This window comes from Nestor notabilis, unplaced genomic scaffold, assembly GCF_000696875.1.
Source record: "Nestor notabilis isolate BGI_N333 unplaced genomic scaffold, ASM69687v1 scaffold267, whole genome shotgun sequence".
NCBI lineage: Eukaryota > Metazoa > Chordata > Aves > Psittaciformes > Psittacidae > Nestor > Nestor notabilis.
In genome coordinates, this window is record NW_009934887.1 from 167,857 (window position 1) to 184,218 (window position 16,362).

Consider the following 16,362-nt stretch of genomic DNA (forward strand, 5'->3'; position numbering starts at 1 on the left):
TGCCGAACCCGAATTAAAATATGAGTTAGTAACCCTGCATACCTCACATGCGTCTGTCTGTGTGTGAGCAGAGGCACAGATAAAGGGGCAGTGGGATAACGACAGAGAAGTGGAAGGAACCCTCTGGCTTTGTCTGACTGAAAGCGCCAATGATGTGCCATCTATGCGGTTTAGCTGACAAATTTTAATGAACATGCTCCATGAGTCAAGTGCAGAGAAGACAAAATGCTAAGTAGGTGACATAGTGTAGGATTAACTTGACCAGCTTAGCCAGAACTGTAGCGAGGGCAAAGTGAGAAAAGTGCCAGATGAGGGCAAAGGAACAGGAGCTCTGCCAGCAGCAGCAGCTGCTGCCCAAAAACAAGGGCTGCAATTCTCTAGCAACAGCTAGACTAAGGGACTGGGGGGATCGGGGAGAAGGAGAGCATTTTAGCTAAGAGCAGAAATATCTCACTGGTGATCTGACCTTGGTATGAACTGAAGTCTCGTCAAACTTGCAAACATTATGACTGAACGTGTTAACTGGAAGTGCCTAACGTCACACTATCAAACCCAGCCTCGGCAAGGACAAAGGAATCTGGAGGTGGGATATTTGTATTTCCCCTTCTGGCTCTGACCTCTCTTGGCTGTGGTTTCGAAGAGGGTCTGTCTCGCCCATGTTCAAGTATCCCAACATATAAACAGGGAACAAACACATTTACCTGCTTCTGTGTTTGTGCTGGGGATTATTTAGTTAATATTTATGAAGCACTAAGATGCAAAGCTCTAAATAAGTTGCACTATTATTATTAGAAGGGAACATGCTGCATTCCAAAAACTCAGGCAATAAAAATGAGCCAGTATGCACATCAGAAGAATAAGATAAAGCAAATTATGATGTAAATAATTAACAAGAGCTTAAAATGAAGTTTTGCAAGCATGGATTCAGAAACATTCTTAAAAGGTGAAGCATTGAGCCCTAGGACATCTTCTACAGGAGTACAACACACTAGAAGATCATGTTTGAAATCAAAAGTAAATTTATCAGCTACTGTTTTTGTTGACAATTCTTTTGCTTCACAGCACAGGAAGCGCTGGTTAGCAAGATATTTTGGATCAGCAAATTTCTTGTCATATGGTACAAACCACCAGTTATTATTAAAAAACAACAGCAGCAAAACAAGCAGTTGCTATCACCACATTTAATTTCCCTTTGCGAGTCTCCCCTCAACAATTTTTTGTCTGTTGGTAGTGGTTTTCAAGCTTGCAGTTGCAGCTCATTTGGAGATCCTAAGAAGCACAAAATACTGTACAAACAGTATTAGAAGTATGGGAGGAATTATAATTCTGCCCACTTTGCAGTGCAGTTCTGGTTGTGGAGACTTTGCATAGGTTTCAACATACAGTTCAGAAGCCACTGCTTTAAGTGTTGATCTTATTGTAAGGTCTGACACAAATGCTAGAGGAATTAGGGCTCTTGCCTCATCCCTGTTCACATCCTTTCATGTTTTATGGTCTGTGAGTAGTCCCATTCAAGGTTTCAATCCCAAAGAGATTGAAGACTACTCCCAGCTCATTATGTTCTTACAAGACTGGAGGCTCTGTATATACAGTTTGAAAACTTGTGTCTTAGCTACATATTTATGCATCTACAACAATTGCCACGTAGAAGAGCAGAGACAAAACTCAGGCCCAATCTCCGAATCCTCACTCTTACAAGTCATATTAAGAGATTACAATGCAACTGCTTGTGTGAATAATATTTGTGAGATCAAACACACAACTTTCATCAACAAGGCAAGAAAATCTAAGTAAGTGGCATAGTGGCTGAATGTTTATACTCTGCATAAGCTTCTCCTTTTATCCCCTTAAGAAGCGATTTTATTAAAAACAATGTACATTTTCAAACAAGTGCTGCTTTATTACTTAATATAGATCTTTCTCTCTCCTTTTGCTAAATCAAACAGCAAGTTTCCAGGCTTTCACAATTATTTTAGTACTTGATATCCTAAGGGATTGTCTTATTCAGTTTGCTTTATCTTTAATATACACTCATGTTGTTCCTGGCTGCGAGATAACTCTATCCTTCCTAGCTTTGTAAATATTTTTCTGTACAGGTAATACAAATGATAACACTGGGTCTCAGCTGAGGTTGAGAAAGCATGGGGTAATATCTGCCCTTTAAGAGGGAGCAGTTAAAGGGCTGACCTCAGGTCTTTCGTGAGAAGGGATTAAAAGGTCCCCAGCTCAGAGAGACAGCAGTCCACACTGCCAACCTGGGCGATGGTATTTAGCAGAACAGCCAGTGAGGCTTCCAGTTTGCGGTGCCCATGCGAGCAAAGGGTGTGCACAGCCTCTGGAGGAGGGGGCACCACCAGGGCTGCCCCGGAGTGGAGCGTGGCTGTTTCCAAGCCCTGTGGCATGGGTCCTGCATCCCCTCTTCTCTCTCCCTGACACAGCGCCCTTGTGCCAGCTCACCTGCGGAGCAGCACCCAGCCAAGGTCCAGCGGTCAGCAGGCCTGGTAAGAAAGCGCCTCTATGCTCTCCTTTCCCAAGGGTGGTGGGAGAGGGGCTCTGAAGGAAAAACAAACAAACATTGACTCACCCCAGCCTCGACTGGGGATAAAGCGGGATGAGGAATCCTCTTCCCTTTACTCCTACCCGGTTTGAGTTTAGCTTTTGAACGGCAGGGCAACAAGGTCCTCCCGCTTTGCTGGTAAGGACTTTGACAACCGGTGCCAAACGCCCCTGCCTGTTGGTCCTGCCGCCTGTCCTCCCCGGGACAGCCAGCACGGAGGCTCACTCTGCCCCAGACACAGCTGCCTCTGCACCACTGCATCCACCGAACCCAAACAAAAACCATGGGTGGTCACACGCTGTCCTTTGAACTCTGGTGGTGGATGGCAGCGTGTGCTCTTATCTCATACTGGGAGACCTGCATTTAGCCTGGCCAGGAGGAATGAAACACTAATTTCCTTTGCTCCGTTTAAAGCTTTATTTACTTAGCGCTCTGCGGGATTGGCCAAGGTAAACTAACCTGAATCTGTTCTGCTGGCACATGGATAATGTGGGAAGGCCTGTCACCATGGTGATGAACTGCATTGCTTTCTTGTTCATAAATGGCATCACGTTCAGGCTGAGGAAGACTGAGGAACCTTCGGATCATGGAGAGATTCTCCCAGAGGGTCCTGTTCTCTGGTGAGGGATCTTCTTTCCAACGTAACAGCTCACAGAGCCACCCCTTGAAGATAACACCAGCAAAACATTAGTTTTTTTCCTCACTTCACGAGGGGCAAAATGAGGGTGAAACACGTACTTTAGAGGTGCTGCATTCTTTCACGCTCTCCCCAGTAGGAAAGGGCTTTCACTGTACAGGCTGGGCTTAAAGCAAACACTGATACACCGAGAGGCTGCTGCGCTAACTCACAGATCCTTGCCAACTGCAAGCGTTTCAGAAAGCACCTTCCCTTCGGTCCTGCACCACGGCGCTGTTGCTTGCTTGCTTTGAAACAAACGGTTGCTGAAGGCAGAATCCCTTACATGCTCCCCACTGCAGGACAGGGGTTTCACTGTTGCCAGTATGTTCTCTCTGCTATTTTCAATTATGCAAGAATACACCTGCCCGAGAGCACTGACACTCAGTTTCAGGAGCTGGCTGACTGTCTGCTGGGAAAGTTTTAAAATCCTGGTACTACTACTCAAGACAAGGAAGTACTTCAAATATCTGCCTTGACTGTAGGGCTGCCTAATGTATATCTTAGAGGTAGAGGAGCTCCCTAATGTCCTTTGAAAAGACAGGAATACTTTCACTAGACACAGACAAGTGGTATCTTCTTCCTATACGCTACAAGTAGAGGTGCCTCTGCAGGTGAACTTCTTTCAAGGGACAGATGATTATCTGTTTCAGGATTTTTCTCATAGACCCAGAAAAAACCCTACTCTCTCAGTTTTATGTACACTATCAAGTCTAGGGAGGAGGGAGTCGGGAGGGAAGCAGGATATGCTCAAGCTTCTGGTGCACCCTTTATACCATTTCCACATCAGAGGACAGCAAGCTGCCCTCGAAGTTAGACATGGTTTTGGGATACATACTACAAAGTCAGCTACAGAATCCCCCACAAGAACTGCAGTGGTTGCTAATTTGCTTCTAAAAGACACATATAAATTCATCTTGAAAATTTAACAATTGTTTTCTTAAATTGTCTTCTTAAAATTTGAGGATATTTTTCTTAACTGTATACTGGTAGCTTTAAAAGAAGAGTGAAGACACTCTAGCTACCACAGTGTGCATCAGCAGCAATTTTTTGGTATATTAAAATTTAGAAACAAAATATTACATGTATAAAACATGCATACTTCCTTTCTTTTAGCTTCAAGGAAGGATCTGTTTTCAAAACTAGGTCCATGCAATTTTATTTCTTAATGCTGTAGGAAAGATAATGTGACATTTTATTGAATCAACAAATAATATAAATGTACAGAAGCTTTTAGATCTTTTTTATATGTACTGGTAGTTGGAAGATGGTTTATCCAGACTAGTTTACTAATAGATACAATAGAGACATTGATAAAATATAGATGTGTGTTTTCTTGAAGACATTCATATATTTAGCTAACAGTTAATAAATGCAGTGTAAAAATATTGCCACAATAGGAAGAGGTGAAAGTAAACAAACAATCTTAATGCAATCATATTGTGTACGGAAATATTTAGTGAGGTGTGTATAAAAATTTGAAGTATATTCTCTTGGATATAAGTGGAAAACTGAACAAATGACATAGGAGAAAATGCCCCCGAGAAACAGAAATAATCAAAATGACAAATGTTAGAGAGATGCTGGTAGCAGAGAAGAGAAAGCAAAAATTTAAATGGCACCAAAATCTACCGGGTGCTCGCTAGGTGTGCGAGGGAGGCAGCAGAGTGGTGGCAGCAGAAGGACCCCCATGCAGCCCATTCCTTGACCACACACTAAGGGTGGACACTGGCTACCGCCCCAGGGTTTAGCAAGCTGAGTGGGAAACGTGGCCAAATGCCTTCCTATAGAGCACGTAACATACATCCTGTCCCAGCAGGAACTGTATGGCACGCTTTTAAAACTGCAGCGAGGGTCTATGGATTCTCTCTCCCCATTGTAAGGCACCCTATTAGCAGGCTAATGTATAAACTCCCCTGACTAACAAAATCAACTTGTTGCTCGTGGTTCTCTGCCCACCTTGCTTCCATGGGTATATCTGCTGGATTATGCTCAGTATTAGTTTTCTGCAGTGAGTTAAAACACATGCAATCAGAAAACATAGGTAGTTTGTGGGGGGTGGAGGAGAGAAGATAATGAAGGAAAGCAAATCTAGATATTTTAATTGAAATGCAGTTCTGAAATTTTTAATTAAACCAACCAAACAAAATAAACCAACCAAACAAAAAAAAAAACCAAACCCATTTCCCACCTCAAAAAAACCCCAAGCAAACAAAAAAACCCCAATGCCCCTCCCATAAAAAAAACCAACCCAAAACCCAACACAGACACAGAAATAACCCGCCTATCCTGAAGCATAAAAGTTGTCCTTTGGTTGTCTGGAGTTTGCAGTTTCACACTGAAACTGTTGGCCTTCTTTCTAATGGTAGTAAAATAGGGAGCAGAGCTGACTATTGCGAGAGATTGGTGAAAGTGAAAAAAGACAAGACAACCTGTCCCCTTCCATGGCACCTATTCAGACAGACCGGAAAAGAAATTGCACCATGCATTTAGAAGCTACACGTATTTTGCCTGGTGTTCATGTGACCAGATATTTTTTTCGAAAAGAAAAGATGGTTGAAACTGTTTTAAAATGGCCAATACTAAAAATAATTCCTAAGCAATCACCTTTTGTGTTGATAAAACATATTTCACAACAATTTTTGTTAACTAAGAAATTCCTTCTCTCCTTACTGTCTTTTCTGTTTCTACATTTACTAGATCAGACCTTATTTTTATTAATTACTGATGGCTTGGCTAACATTATATTTCCAGTATTTCTCTATCAACTTGTGCCCTGAAATAATACTTCTAATTCCCTGTGTAAAAATGATTTGATGAATTGTAACCTGAAGCATGTCTCTGCTAGCCTTCCACGGAAGCAGCGATTTTTAGATAATGAAATCGGATGCTTCTGACACAGTACACAGAATAGACTGATACTTTACCAAAATGTCTTTTGCACAGCATTCATCACATTTTTAAAGAAGTAGACATACTCTTATGAAATATATGATGGACCACATGGAAACAACCAACCGAATTCTTCTAAAATTACAAAGATACAAACAGGTTTTTTTGTCTTCATGGTGTTCCCGAAAATACTTATGAAAGTTGATCTCACAAATATTCTCACAACAGATAGCGAATGGGCAGTACCAGAGGCTGTAGGGCTTTATTTTGTTAAGAGACTAAAAACTTTGCACGAATATGCTTTGTTTTGACTCAAATTGACCAAAAATCCCCATATTTCATCTAGTTTCAGGCTCAGAATTCTGACATAAAGCTCATTCATAAAAGTCAGCTAAATGAGAATGCATGAAATGTTTTTGTAAATCTTAAGAAATGTAATCATACAGACTTTTCTAGTGGTGAATTTTAAGCTCTGTAAAATTTTCAAGTTTTGTTTTGTTTCCATTTGACTTAAAGAAGTATAAACTGCTGTAGTTAATGCAGTTCAATTTACAAGTGAATGTACCAGGGCTGATTTTTCTCTTCTAATACTCATGTAAGTCTACAGCAATTTCTGCCTAGTTCAAACAATTTGTTTTGAAGGAGGGCTTGGGTTTTTTGTTTGTTTGTTTTCCTTATAGTCTTAGAGGAAGTGGAAAGGACCACCACAAAACAGTAAGTAAATCTTTGTAACTCAGATTAAACCACAACCTGTTTATACAGCATATATAGTCCATCATTAAAAAAACAGCCTTAAAATAATTAAGCTGATATATCTATGCAGTAAGGCAAACCCCCCAAAACTCTGCAACGACATTGGGAACAACCTTGATTTTAAAACAGAGTAAATTTGCCAGGCAACATTACACTGAATATAAAGAGAGTACAAAGCAAAATATAAACATTAGCCACATGTAAATATGTTTGGAGAACTTTCAGGATGTTACTACTTTTCAAACTGACAAAGTTTAATTTGACACCTTCTGTTCTAAAACCTTTGTTTCTATTCAAAATCACGCCTTTAGCTGCTATCAATCACTATGCTCTCCCTATTACTTAAAATACTGGCATGGGCCCTGGATAAGCTGAAAATGCCATGCAGATGAATTCTGAGATAATATGTTCAAACCTGTTATATACAACACAAATCCTGTAAAGTTATGTATTGTAAACCTACATTTATTGGGAACTAAAAGTCTTAAATCCATCTGCTACAAAGAAAATACTGTTATGCACTTTCAAGTAACCAAGTACCATCTGCAAAGGTCTTGCTACAGTAAGCAAGAAAATGGTGAAAAAAAAAAAAAAGATGCTAAACCTAAGATATTTAAAATAAATAAGAGTCTTCTGTCTGGTTTTCTGATAGGGATTTAGTAAAGAAACATAAGACATTAGGAGAAAAAAACCTGTGAAAGCCGAACTGCCAAGCTATTGCTGGAAAAGCGCAAAGAGGATAACTGCCAAACATTAGACTCTGCAAGGCCCATGAGCATGCTTATTTAAAAGAAAGCATCTATGCTTTTTATCTGTGTACCCAAATGCTATTTTATTCAGCCTGACCTGTGTTGTTTTTAAATAAAATCTGCTCTTTCACATAGAGTTTCTAACAAATTATTCCTGCATTCTAGTGTCTTTCTTATTAAAAGAAAAATGAAAGAGAGAAATGAAATCTGCACTTAAGGTGTAAATACCCTAACTAGATCAAAGAGGGTAGCATTACAATCATGAAAAATATTCTCTGGGCAAAGCTTTTCAAATCAGCAACAAACACATCTAGTCTGCGAAAAAAGGGCTTCAAGGTAGAACAACTAAACCCTTTTAATTTGGTGATTTTGTTATAGTGATAAAAATTTGCTAACTGATTAATATTTCTTACAGAATAACTAACAAAGACTCCTCATTCTTTAGAAGAGCTGTAATTTGCCTAAAAAGGCAAAACATTTTAGAGTATCGCTGCTAAGACATGAACAGTTTTTCTCTGGTATAGTATATCTAAGATTATTTTGTATCATTCTCTGGGGCATATAGTATAATAAAAATATATGGTGTTAAAAGAAAGCAGTCTAAATAGGGAGATATTTGATACAAACATTTTAGCAGAAAGTGTGAATGCATTTCAGCATCTACTGTGAACAAAGACTAAGTACATAATCCATTAAACAGTACTTCTAACTCAAAAAAAATTGAGTATTGTAGACTAAACTAAAGTAAGCATTTTGAATGAGCACATTGTCAGCAACTAACTATAAAGCTAGCAATTTATCATTCAGCAAATAATTTTCTACTTTTAAAAGAATCTGTAAGTGTTACTTATGCTAATGAAGACTGTTTTTAATCTGCCCACAAACATGCTAATAGAGGGCAATTTTTTTTATTTACAATGCTGAAGGCACTCCAGTTTATAGAATACAGATATGAAATTACACTTGGTAAAATGGGCTCTTAATTGTCTGAGCAACCCAAATCCTTCACCTTTAATGTAAAAACTTATAGACAAAACAAAGGAAAAGAACTCATGGACTAAACTTTAAATATTGACTTTTTCCCCTTCAAGAGCCATCCAACTTGCTTTACAAATGTCATTATTGTTCCAAATGCTTGCATTCATCATATACTTTTCAATTTCTTTTCAAAATAGAATCCATGTATAGAAGAGGAGCAAAAAGGTTGACATCACCCCTACCGTATATGTGTATAGTCTTAGTCTTTAGTATTAAACTTGTAAGCTAGTCATTGCACAGAAAGGTTGCTTTTGGAAAAGTCATAATACTTTGAATGAGATACATAATGGTAGCAAAGGAGTACTGAAAGCATTTTAAATTATTTACTAGGTTAAAAGGGTGAAATGGTACTTTAAATACATCAAATTTCATCATCTGGGCCATTTTTTGGTGGCAAAGTGGTATTGATCTTTCCAAATGCTTAAAATTAACTATTTCCAGAAGGTCATTATTTGATTAAAGGCATTAAAGTTGAGGGCAAGAAATGATGCACTTTGTCTTCTTTCCCATTCAAATAATCGTGTAATTTAATCAGAACTATCCCTTCATGTCCTGTAATAAAAATGTTTGTCTTAAGATATTGTTCTTTACCTAACATATTAACCTTTAAATGTTATGAAGTTCTTAAGAATAATCTCTGCTTAGAGAAGATTCTTCCATAATGCAATGAAAGGATCTCCAGCATTTAAATTGATAAGGCCAAATTTCCCCTGCACATTGATTGGAAAACGCATTAAACCCTTCAACTGAGATTTCTCACAGTGTTCAACAGGATCGAAAACTCAGGGAGCTCTGAATCAGTAAGCTCATGCATATGGCATTGAGAAGCAAAATAAACAAATGTCACTTTAGCACAAACAAATGTGACAAGTAACAATGGACATTGCTTTAATTTATCTGGGAAAATGCTGTTTGCGTTACATTGTATTATCTGGAAAAATACAGTGAGGAACAGCCGCAGCAGGGTAAGAACAGAGCATTTCATTCAAAATTTGTTTTCTGGCTGAGATTACTTAAACCTGACTTCTTTCTGGGTGAAACACCTGTGGGTTCAGACATGAGAACAAGCCTAAATGATGATAGTGGTCCCTTTTAGCCTTAAATGCTCTTTTTGAATTTTCTGACTGCAACAAAATTTATTGTGACTGCAGGCTTATCTTTCCTAAAATACAGAAATTGTCCTGGTTATCTCCTATGCAAAGCTGAATAGTCCTAAAAGGCTACTGAATACTTTTATAACATTTTACAAAAACTAATACTCTAGTAGAATTAGTAGATTTTGATACCGATGAACACATTTGTCAGCGAAAATCTTTTCAGTTCAGATGGTATTTTCAAGTAATTTCAAACACTGACTTCTGTAAGGCACACACTTTCGAGCTATTTTAAAAACTGCTGTGGATGTTCAATACTTGGATTTTTCTCACAAAACTGTGTTTCTTTAATTCAAGAAGCAAAAGCTGGTTTTCAGCCTGTGAAAGGAGACCAGAAGAGATAATTGAATATGAATGCCTCTTCTTGAGATGTGGTCTAAAGCGATAATAAATGTCCCCCAAAAAATGGTTGCTTTAGTATTTTATTTACACTAATCAGCCTTAAGTTTCAGGCTTTGCCTTTGAGCATTTCCCTAAATCAGAGAAAGTTTGAAACCTGAAGCTGTCCTTTATCTCCAGATATTTCTGGTTTATCTGTTTTACTAGCTTTCATTACTAGAACATTGAAAGGGGAAGCCAGATGTGAATTTTAAATAAATCTGTATCTCCCATCATAATAGATGAGATTTAGCAAAACAAACAAACTGAAAACCCCACAACCTCATAGGGCTTTTCAGAAGAAAGGTAAACTTCACTAGCAGGAAAAACTTCCTTTGAAGAATACTGAAGCAGATTATGCCATTTCCTTAAATTTCTTATCCAACCTATTATTTAGCTACACCATCTGCCTGGATTTTACCTCCACCTCTTCTCTGTGAAAAACAGTGACCAAACAGCTAGCAGTAATACTGATAGTATTTCACCACTGCATTTTGGTGCTATTTGAAGGGAAAAGGATTCCTAACATCTCTTCTTCCCTCTGCCTTTCCTCCTCCCCTGGCTGCAGCACTTAAAAATTAAATACGTATTTCTAGTCTTGTAAACATCCAAACAAATAAATCGGAAAAGGAAACTTGCTAAAGCAACCTCTAAGATTCAATGAGCAAACAAGTACAGAAACAAAAGCACCTGGAGAGCTGTGGCTCTGCTCCCACTGTCTAGTCTGTTGTATTAGGCCTCTCCTTCTAGGCAGAGCCACGGTGATCAGCCAAGAACCAGTGCTACTGAAAAGCTTGTCGGATTAAGGTCTGAGGCTGTATCAAACCTGGTGGGTACATTCCCTGCATATGAGTACCTGAGATGTATCACCAGCTCATTGAAAGAGAAAACTTAAACTATAACTCTAAAACTGACTGAAAACATAAGTATCATTACTTTTAAGTTGAGCAGAGAGGGAGCTGAGTGATCTGGAAGAAGGATTTCTCCCAAGCTTGGTTTCCCTGCTCTCAGCCTCCTCCACCTTTCCTTTTCCTTGTTCAAATGTGTCTTTTTTACAGTATTGCCTTCAATTGCCTAGCGATGACAGATAGGCACAAGCCCTAATCAGAAACATAACGTACATGCCTTTGAAATCTTACACAAAATGCAACTGCATTCATATGTAAAAAGAAGGGGAAAAAGTAGTAGATGCAAAAATCACTGGGTGAAGCTTTATTCTGCCTTCCTCTACTCCAGATCCTTCCTCTTTCACACACACAATTCAACTGGCATTGTAACCACGAGACAATGCGTGACAAAAATGGACTTAACAATAAAAAATAATCTAAACAAGAAAAAACAACTGGTAATTATTAAGTAAGTCAGTCTTATTCTGGTACATTACTTTTTACAGTACAGGCATATAAAATGGGTCAGTGGGTTTCACAAAGGGTGACCAGTAATATATAGCTCTTTATCTTCTATTTAAGTAGAAAGAACTACTGATTTCACTGCAATACCGATGCTTCCCTTGAAAGTAAATACAACCCTAAATCTAACCACGACCCTTAATAGCCCATATTTATTTATTCTTAAACATGCAATCAATTTTTGTATGGCAGCTATATCTGCAGTTTAGTTAGAGAAAAGTCTTTAATAGAAAGAGCCTGGCAATTTTAAAAATCTTTTTTACTACTATCAATTTACAAGAGAACAGCAAATGTTTATTAATACATTGCTTACAGAGATTTAACATTTCCCTTGGGGAAAGACCTCCAGTAAAAAGGCCATACGGCTAAAGTGTCACTTCCATAATTACTTATACATCTGTATATCACATTGTTGGATTTTTTTTTTTCTTAAGATTATAATTTTCCAGAAGGAGTAATTTAAATCCATGGCTTCTTGTCATATGTTTTTTCTTTCCAGAATTCGTTTTGGATCAGGGGAAGATCTACCACACACTGAGGAATCACAGGCTCACAGATATTTGGACTTCATTGTAAATTCAGTTCAGCTGACAAGATGTTCCAACAAGCGACATCATTCCAAAACATACACAACTCAAATCCATTCTCAGACATCCTTTCACATTTTTATAGCCTAACTAAATGTTTTCATGTAGATTTGAATTAGATATTTAAATATTCTGAGAAAAACTTCTTTTTAACTTGTCTCTTGCAGTTCAGCTGGCTTCTCTGGCTCTCAGTTTTGTAGTGAAGAATGCTTAACACTCTGATAATGCCAAGGGTGAGTGGAGTCTTAAGGAAATTGAAAAGAAACTTTTCCCTGACTTTCCTCCAGATTTTGTTAAGCACAGAAACAGTCAGAAAATTAATAACACCCATTACCTCTATGCAGTTAAAAAAATCTTTAAAATCCACACCTGTGAAAGACAGACACCTTCCAGCAAATCAGAAGGCAACAGCCAGAAGCATGTATCTCAGTTATGGAAAAAATAATGGCAGTGAAGCCCTCAGAAAGCTAAAATAGCCTTACTTGTAGCATGGTTGCTTGAGGCATAGACTTAAAAGAATAGGAAAGCTGGATCAAAAGGGAAGCTGGAGAGATCAGATTTCTCCCTCCTGGGTGGGAACCAACACAAGAGGGTTTTCCCGTAGTTTGCCATCAGGATGGGGACAAGAGCAGCCAGGAGGGAAAAGCTCCTAGAGAGAGCAGCTTTTCCTTACTGACTAAGGAAAGCACCAGCCAAGCCAAGCCCCAGCTGTATTTTCAGGCTGCAGCTTCTGCCCTTAAATCAAGCACTGCCTGGAGCAGGCACACTTCTTCCTGCCCTGATCCCTCTGTCCCGTTCCCCCGCTGGAAAGGATCAATCCCTTTATTTGATATGAGGAGAGAGTCTTAACTAAGAGCAGCAAATGATTTATCAAAGGTGAAGCAAACCGGCTGCCCCAAAACAAAAATAACAAGAATCTCATGTAAGCACTTCATAGCTTTTTTAATAAAATAACTGGTTTTATATGAACACTGGAAAGTTCCTGTATCTGTAGAGCTTTCTCTTGCGTGTTACATATACTAGAGATGCTAAGCACCAGGGCTCAGCAAAATACCTAGTCACATAAGTAAACCGAGACTTAACTGATATGTATGCAAATCTTGTTGAGCTGGGGTCCAAAACTTCAGCAAATTCTGCAAAGGACCATTCAACATCTTGCCTTCACAAAGATCCTGAAAACTATTTTCATATGCTTCTCAAATGCCGTCCTGAAGTAAGGGAACATGACACTGCACGGGAATAAAACTGAGATGAACACTGAATAACAATGTGTTTTCAGATAAAATTTGGCAGATTTGGAATTAGACAAATATTTGCAAGTTGGAATTTTTCCCCACTTAGCTAGCTGCATGCTTGCCCTAGCCTGTTCATATATGCCAACAGCTTGGGGTAATTCCTACCCAAAAATCTGAACTTTGATTTAGAGGTTAAATTGGAAGAAAATTAAAAAAATAGACACAGTGAGAAATTATTGGGAACAATGAAATTAAAAATTATCTGGAACAAAACATTGTCTCCTTTCTCACTTGCACCTAGAAACGGTGTAACATTCTTTCAGGTGTTGTGTGTTTTGAATTACCAGTTTAAGGGAGAAAACACACATCTATTATTTCTTACTCCTTCCTTTGCCCAGCAACCCTTCACCTGAATTGTAATCGGTCACTCCTTTAACAAACCGCTTCTCGGACCGTTACTGTATATTTGCGTTTGCATAAGATGCCTTTATCTTTGCAGCAACGTGTTCAGCAGCTCTCGTTTTTTTCGGGATGAATTTTACCCTGTCATTTCCTGTTTAGTTACGGGTTGAGCTCGCTTTTGTTTTCTGCGCTTTTTACTTGGTACCCTGCTTCCCCCACTGCCGGGAACCACGGGCTGCTCGCTAACTCCTCAGCCTCCTCCTCGGCTCTGCCACTACAGCTTTGTTTTCATTTCCGTACGTCATTAACTCTCGTACAGCTCATTCAAACTTCCCCCCCTTCCTTTTTGTTTTTTTTTTAGTGCTTTAGTTTCTTCATGTAAAAATACTGATATGCCAAATCTTCAAAAGCCTCCTGAAGGAGTGATCTTCCCACAGCAGGCATGAGCAACCTGAGAAATCACGAACACAAGCTCTTCCCCTAGCTAAATCTGTGTCACCATGTGGGGAAAGAAATGATGTTTCACCCATGAAGCCGCTAGCACTGGCAACCAGCCCTGAGCTCCTCACCCCCCAGCAAAGCCCAAGGGCCTGGGGTGTCCATTCTGTACCCCTAGCACAAGAGCATACTTGTATGAAGTGACCATGTGTGGGGATGATGTGCATGGGATGTGACTCCAGCACGCAGGAGCCAGCGTTAGGGCAGAAGAAAGAGGCAGATGGAGTGAGAGTGAGTGGTGAGGGTGTATATGGGAGAAGAATGGGGTGGGAGAAAGTCAGAGGAGGGCTAAAAGGAGAGCTGTAAAAAGAGGAATTAGTGAAGATGGTGAGAGGAAAACAAAACAGAAGGTGAGCATACAGAAAGCAAGGAGAGAGATTAAGAAAATCCATCCTGCCAGAAACAGCACCTCTTGTCATGCAGACAAGCAGGTGCTGCTTGGGGAAGAGCTGATTCAGGCATCTGGAGTGCAGGAACCGAAATACCTCTACCTAAGAAACAGAAACTAAAAATAAAAGACTCAAAGGAGGTGGGAGAGGGTACCATGCTTTTTTTCTTTCAGCAATCCAGTACTTCATGACTACATGGCATTTATTGAATAGTTTTGTGAAGAAATGAGAGCTGGATTTCTGGATCCTTGCAAGAACCCTGACCATTCATTTCAGCATTATCTCTTCCAATGCAAGCCCCTCCTGCGCTCCTCTTTGCCTTACTCCAGACTCATTTTCAAGACACTTGCAGACACAGCACCTCCAGGATCAGACTTCCCCTTTGTTCGGGGTCTGCACAGACCCAGGGGGAGTCAGTAATAGAGGTTGCATTACTGTGCAGCAAGGGACGCTGACTGCACACCTATGCTGACCTACGACAGATCAGCTCTGGGGGACTCTACAAGCACGGGTCTTTAACCCAATCTGCAACAGTCTTGAAGGCCATCGATGTAGCCAAATTTTCTGCTACAAGCAGTGCCTTCGGTGGCTTTCAGAAACTATCCTGCTCACCTTCTTCTGACTGACTTTGAACACTCACTCTTAGCTCCCTGTCTCCTCCAGTTTTGAAACTGCCACTGCATCACAAATCACTGGCAATGATCACTCTTAGTAAAGCTACTTTTTTTTTGTTTAACCTCTCCTGGAAGCCTTACTACAGATTAGAGTTGATGAATTTCTATCAGATGCACTGCACCACTTCTCTTGCCTGACAAGACCTGCAACAGCTTCTGGGGAATCTGCTCAGCTGCATTCTGCACACTAACAATTTTTTTCTTTGCTGTAAAAAGTGTTTTATAATCTTATAATTAAAACTTTATATCAAAATTATCCAACAGTGATTTACTAAAGGATAGTTTAAAAAAACCCAAACCAACTTAATACTGAAGGTAGTTTAATTAGGGAAAGCTGAACAATTAAACTGAAAAAACCTGATTTATAAAAAAAGCAAAACAATTTACAGACAACATTTAATTTCCTAAAAACTAACCAGAATCTGCTCACATAAGAAATACTGGAATGTTTTAATAAAAAAAAATATTAATTTTCTATTTGCCAAAATTCTAGACACTTTGAGGATTCTTTTTTGAAAAGAATCTTTTCCCCACAAGAAGATGGAAGGGGAAGAATTCAGCAGAGAAAAAAAAAATTGTGGTGAAAAACTTGGCAGAAAATTTTATTTCTACTAAATTTAGGCAGCAGTGAAGGCTGCATTTTTGGTTAGAAGCTCTTCTTAAAGCAAGGTGTTTGCTGGCATGTTATTTTAAAAAGCCAGCCCAGTAGGATGACTTCTTTAATAAGTGGGCATAAAACCCAGAGATTAGAAAGTCTCAGAGCGAGAGACAAAACCCCCTGTGTGGTATCTGATTTCTTTGCCAAAGCAAGGAAGGTTTTTAATAAAGGTCATGGAGAAATGATCTCCAAAGACGGCAGTGTCTCTCCCCCCCTATATGTTTACTCTTTTACTTCACTCCTTTACAGTGAAAGCAGACCTTAACACACACACACAGACACAGACACACACACACAAAAGGAAACAACAACC

The 16,362-nt window shown here is 39.2% G+C and overlaps 1 protein-coding gene across 1 annotated transcript in view; it reads right to left on the reverse strand.

Moving 5' to 3' along the window:
- The window catches only part of SATB1 (SATB homeobox 1), a 73,572-nt gene that overhangs the window by 1,813 nt on the left and 55,397 nt on the right, over positions 1-16,362 (reverse strand). Inside the window, exons 11-12 of the mRNA XM_010017543.1 lie at positions 3,017-3,220; positions 2,458-2,553 (exon numbers count right to left, since the gene is read on the reverse strand). Coding sequence (XP_010015845.1) covers positions 2,458-2,553; positions 3,017-3,220 — 300 coding nt within the window. The remainder of the gene's footprint in view (positions 1-2,457; positions 2,554-3,016; positions 3,221-16,362) is intronic.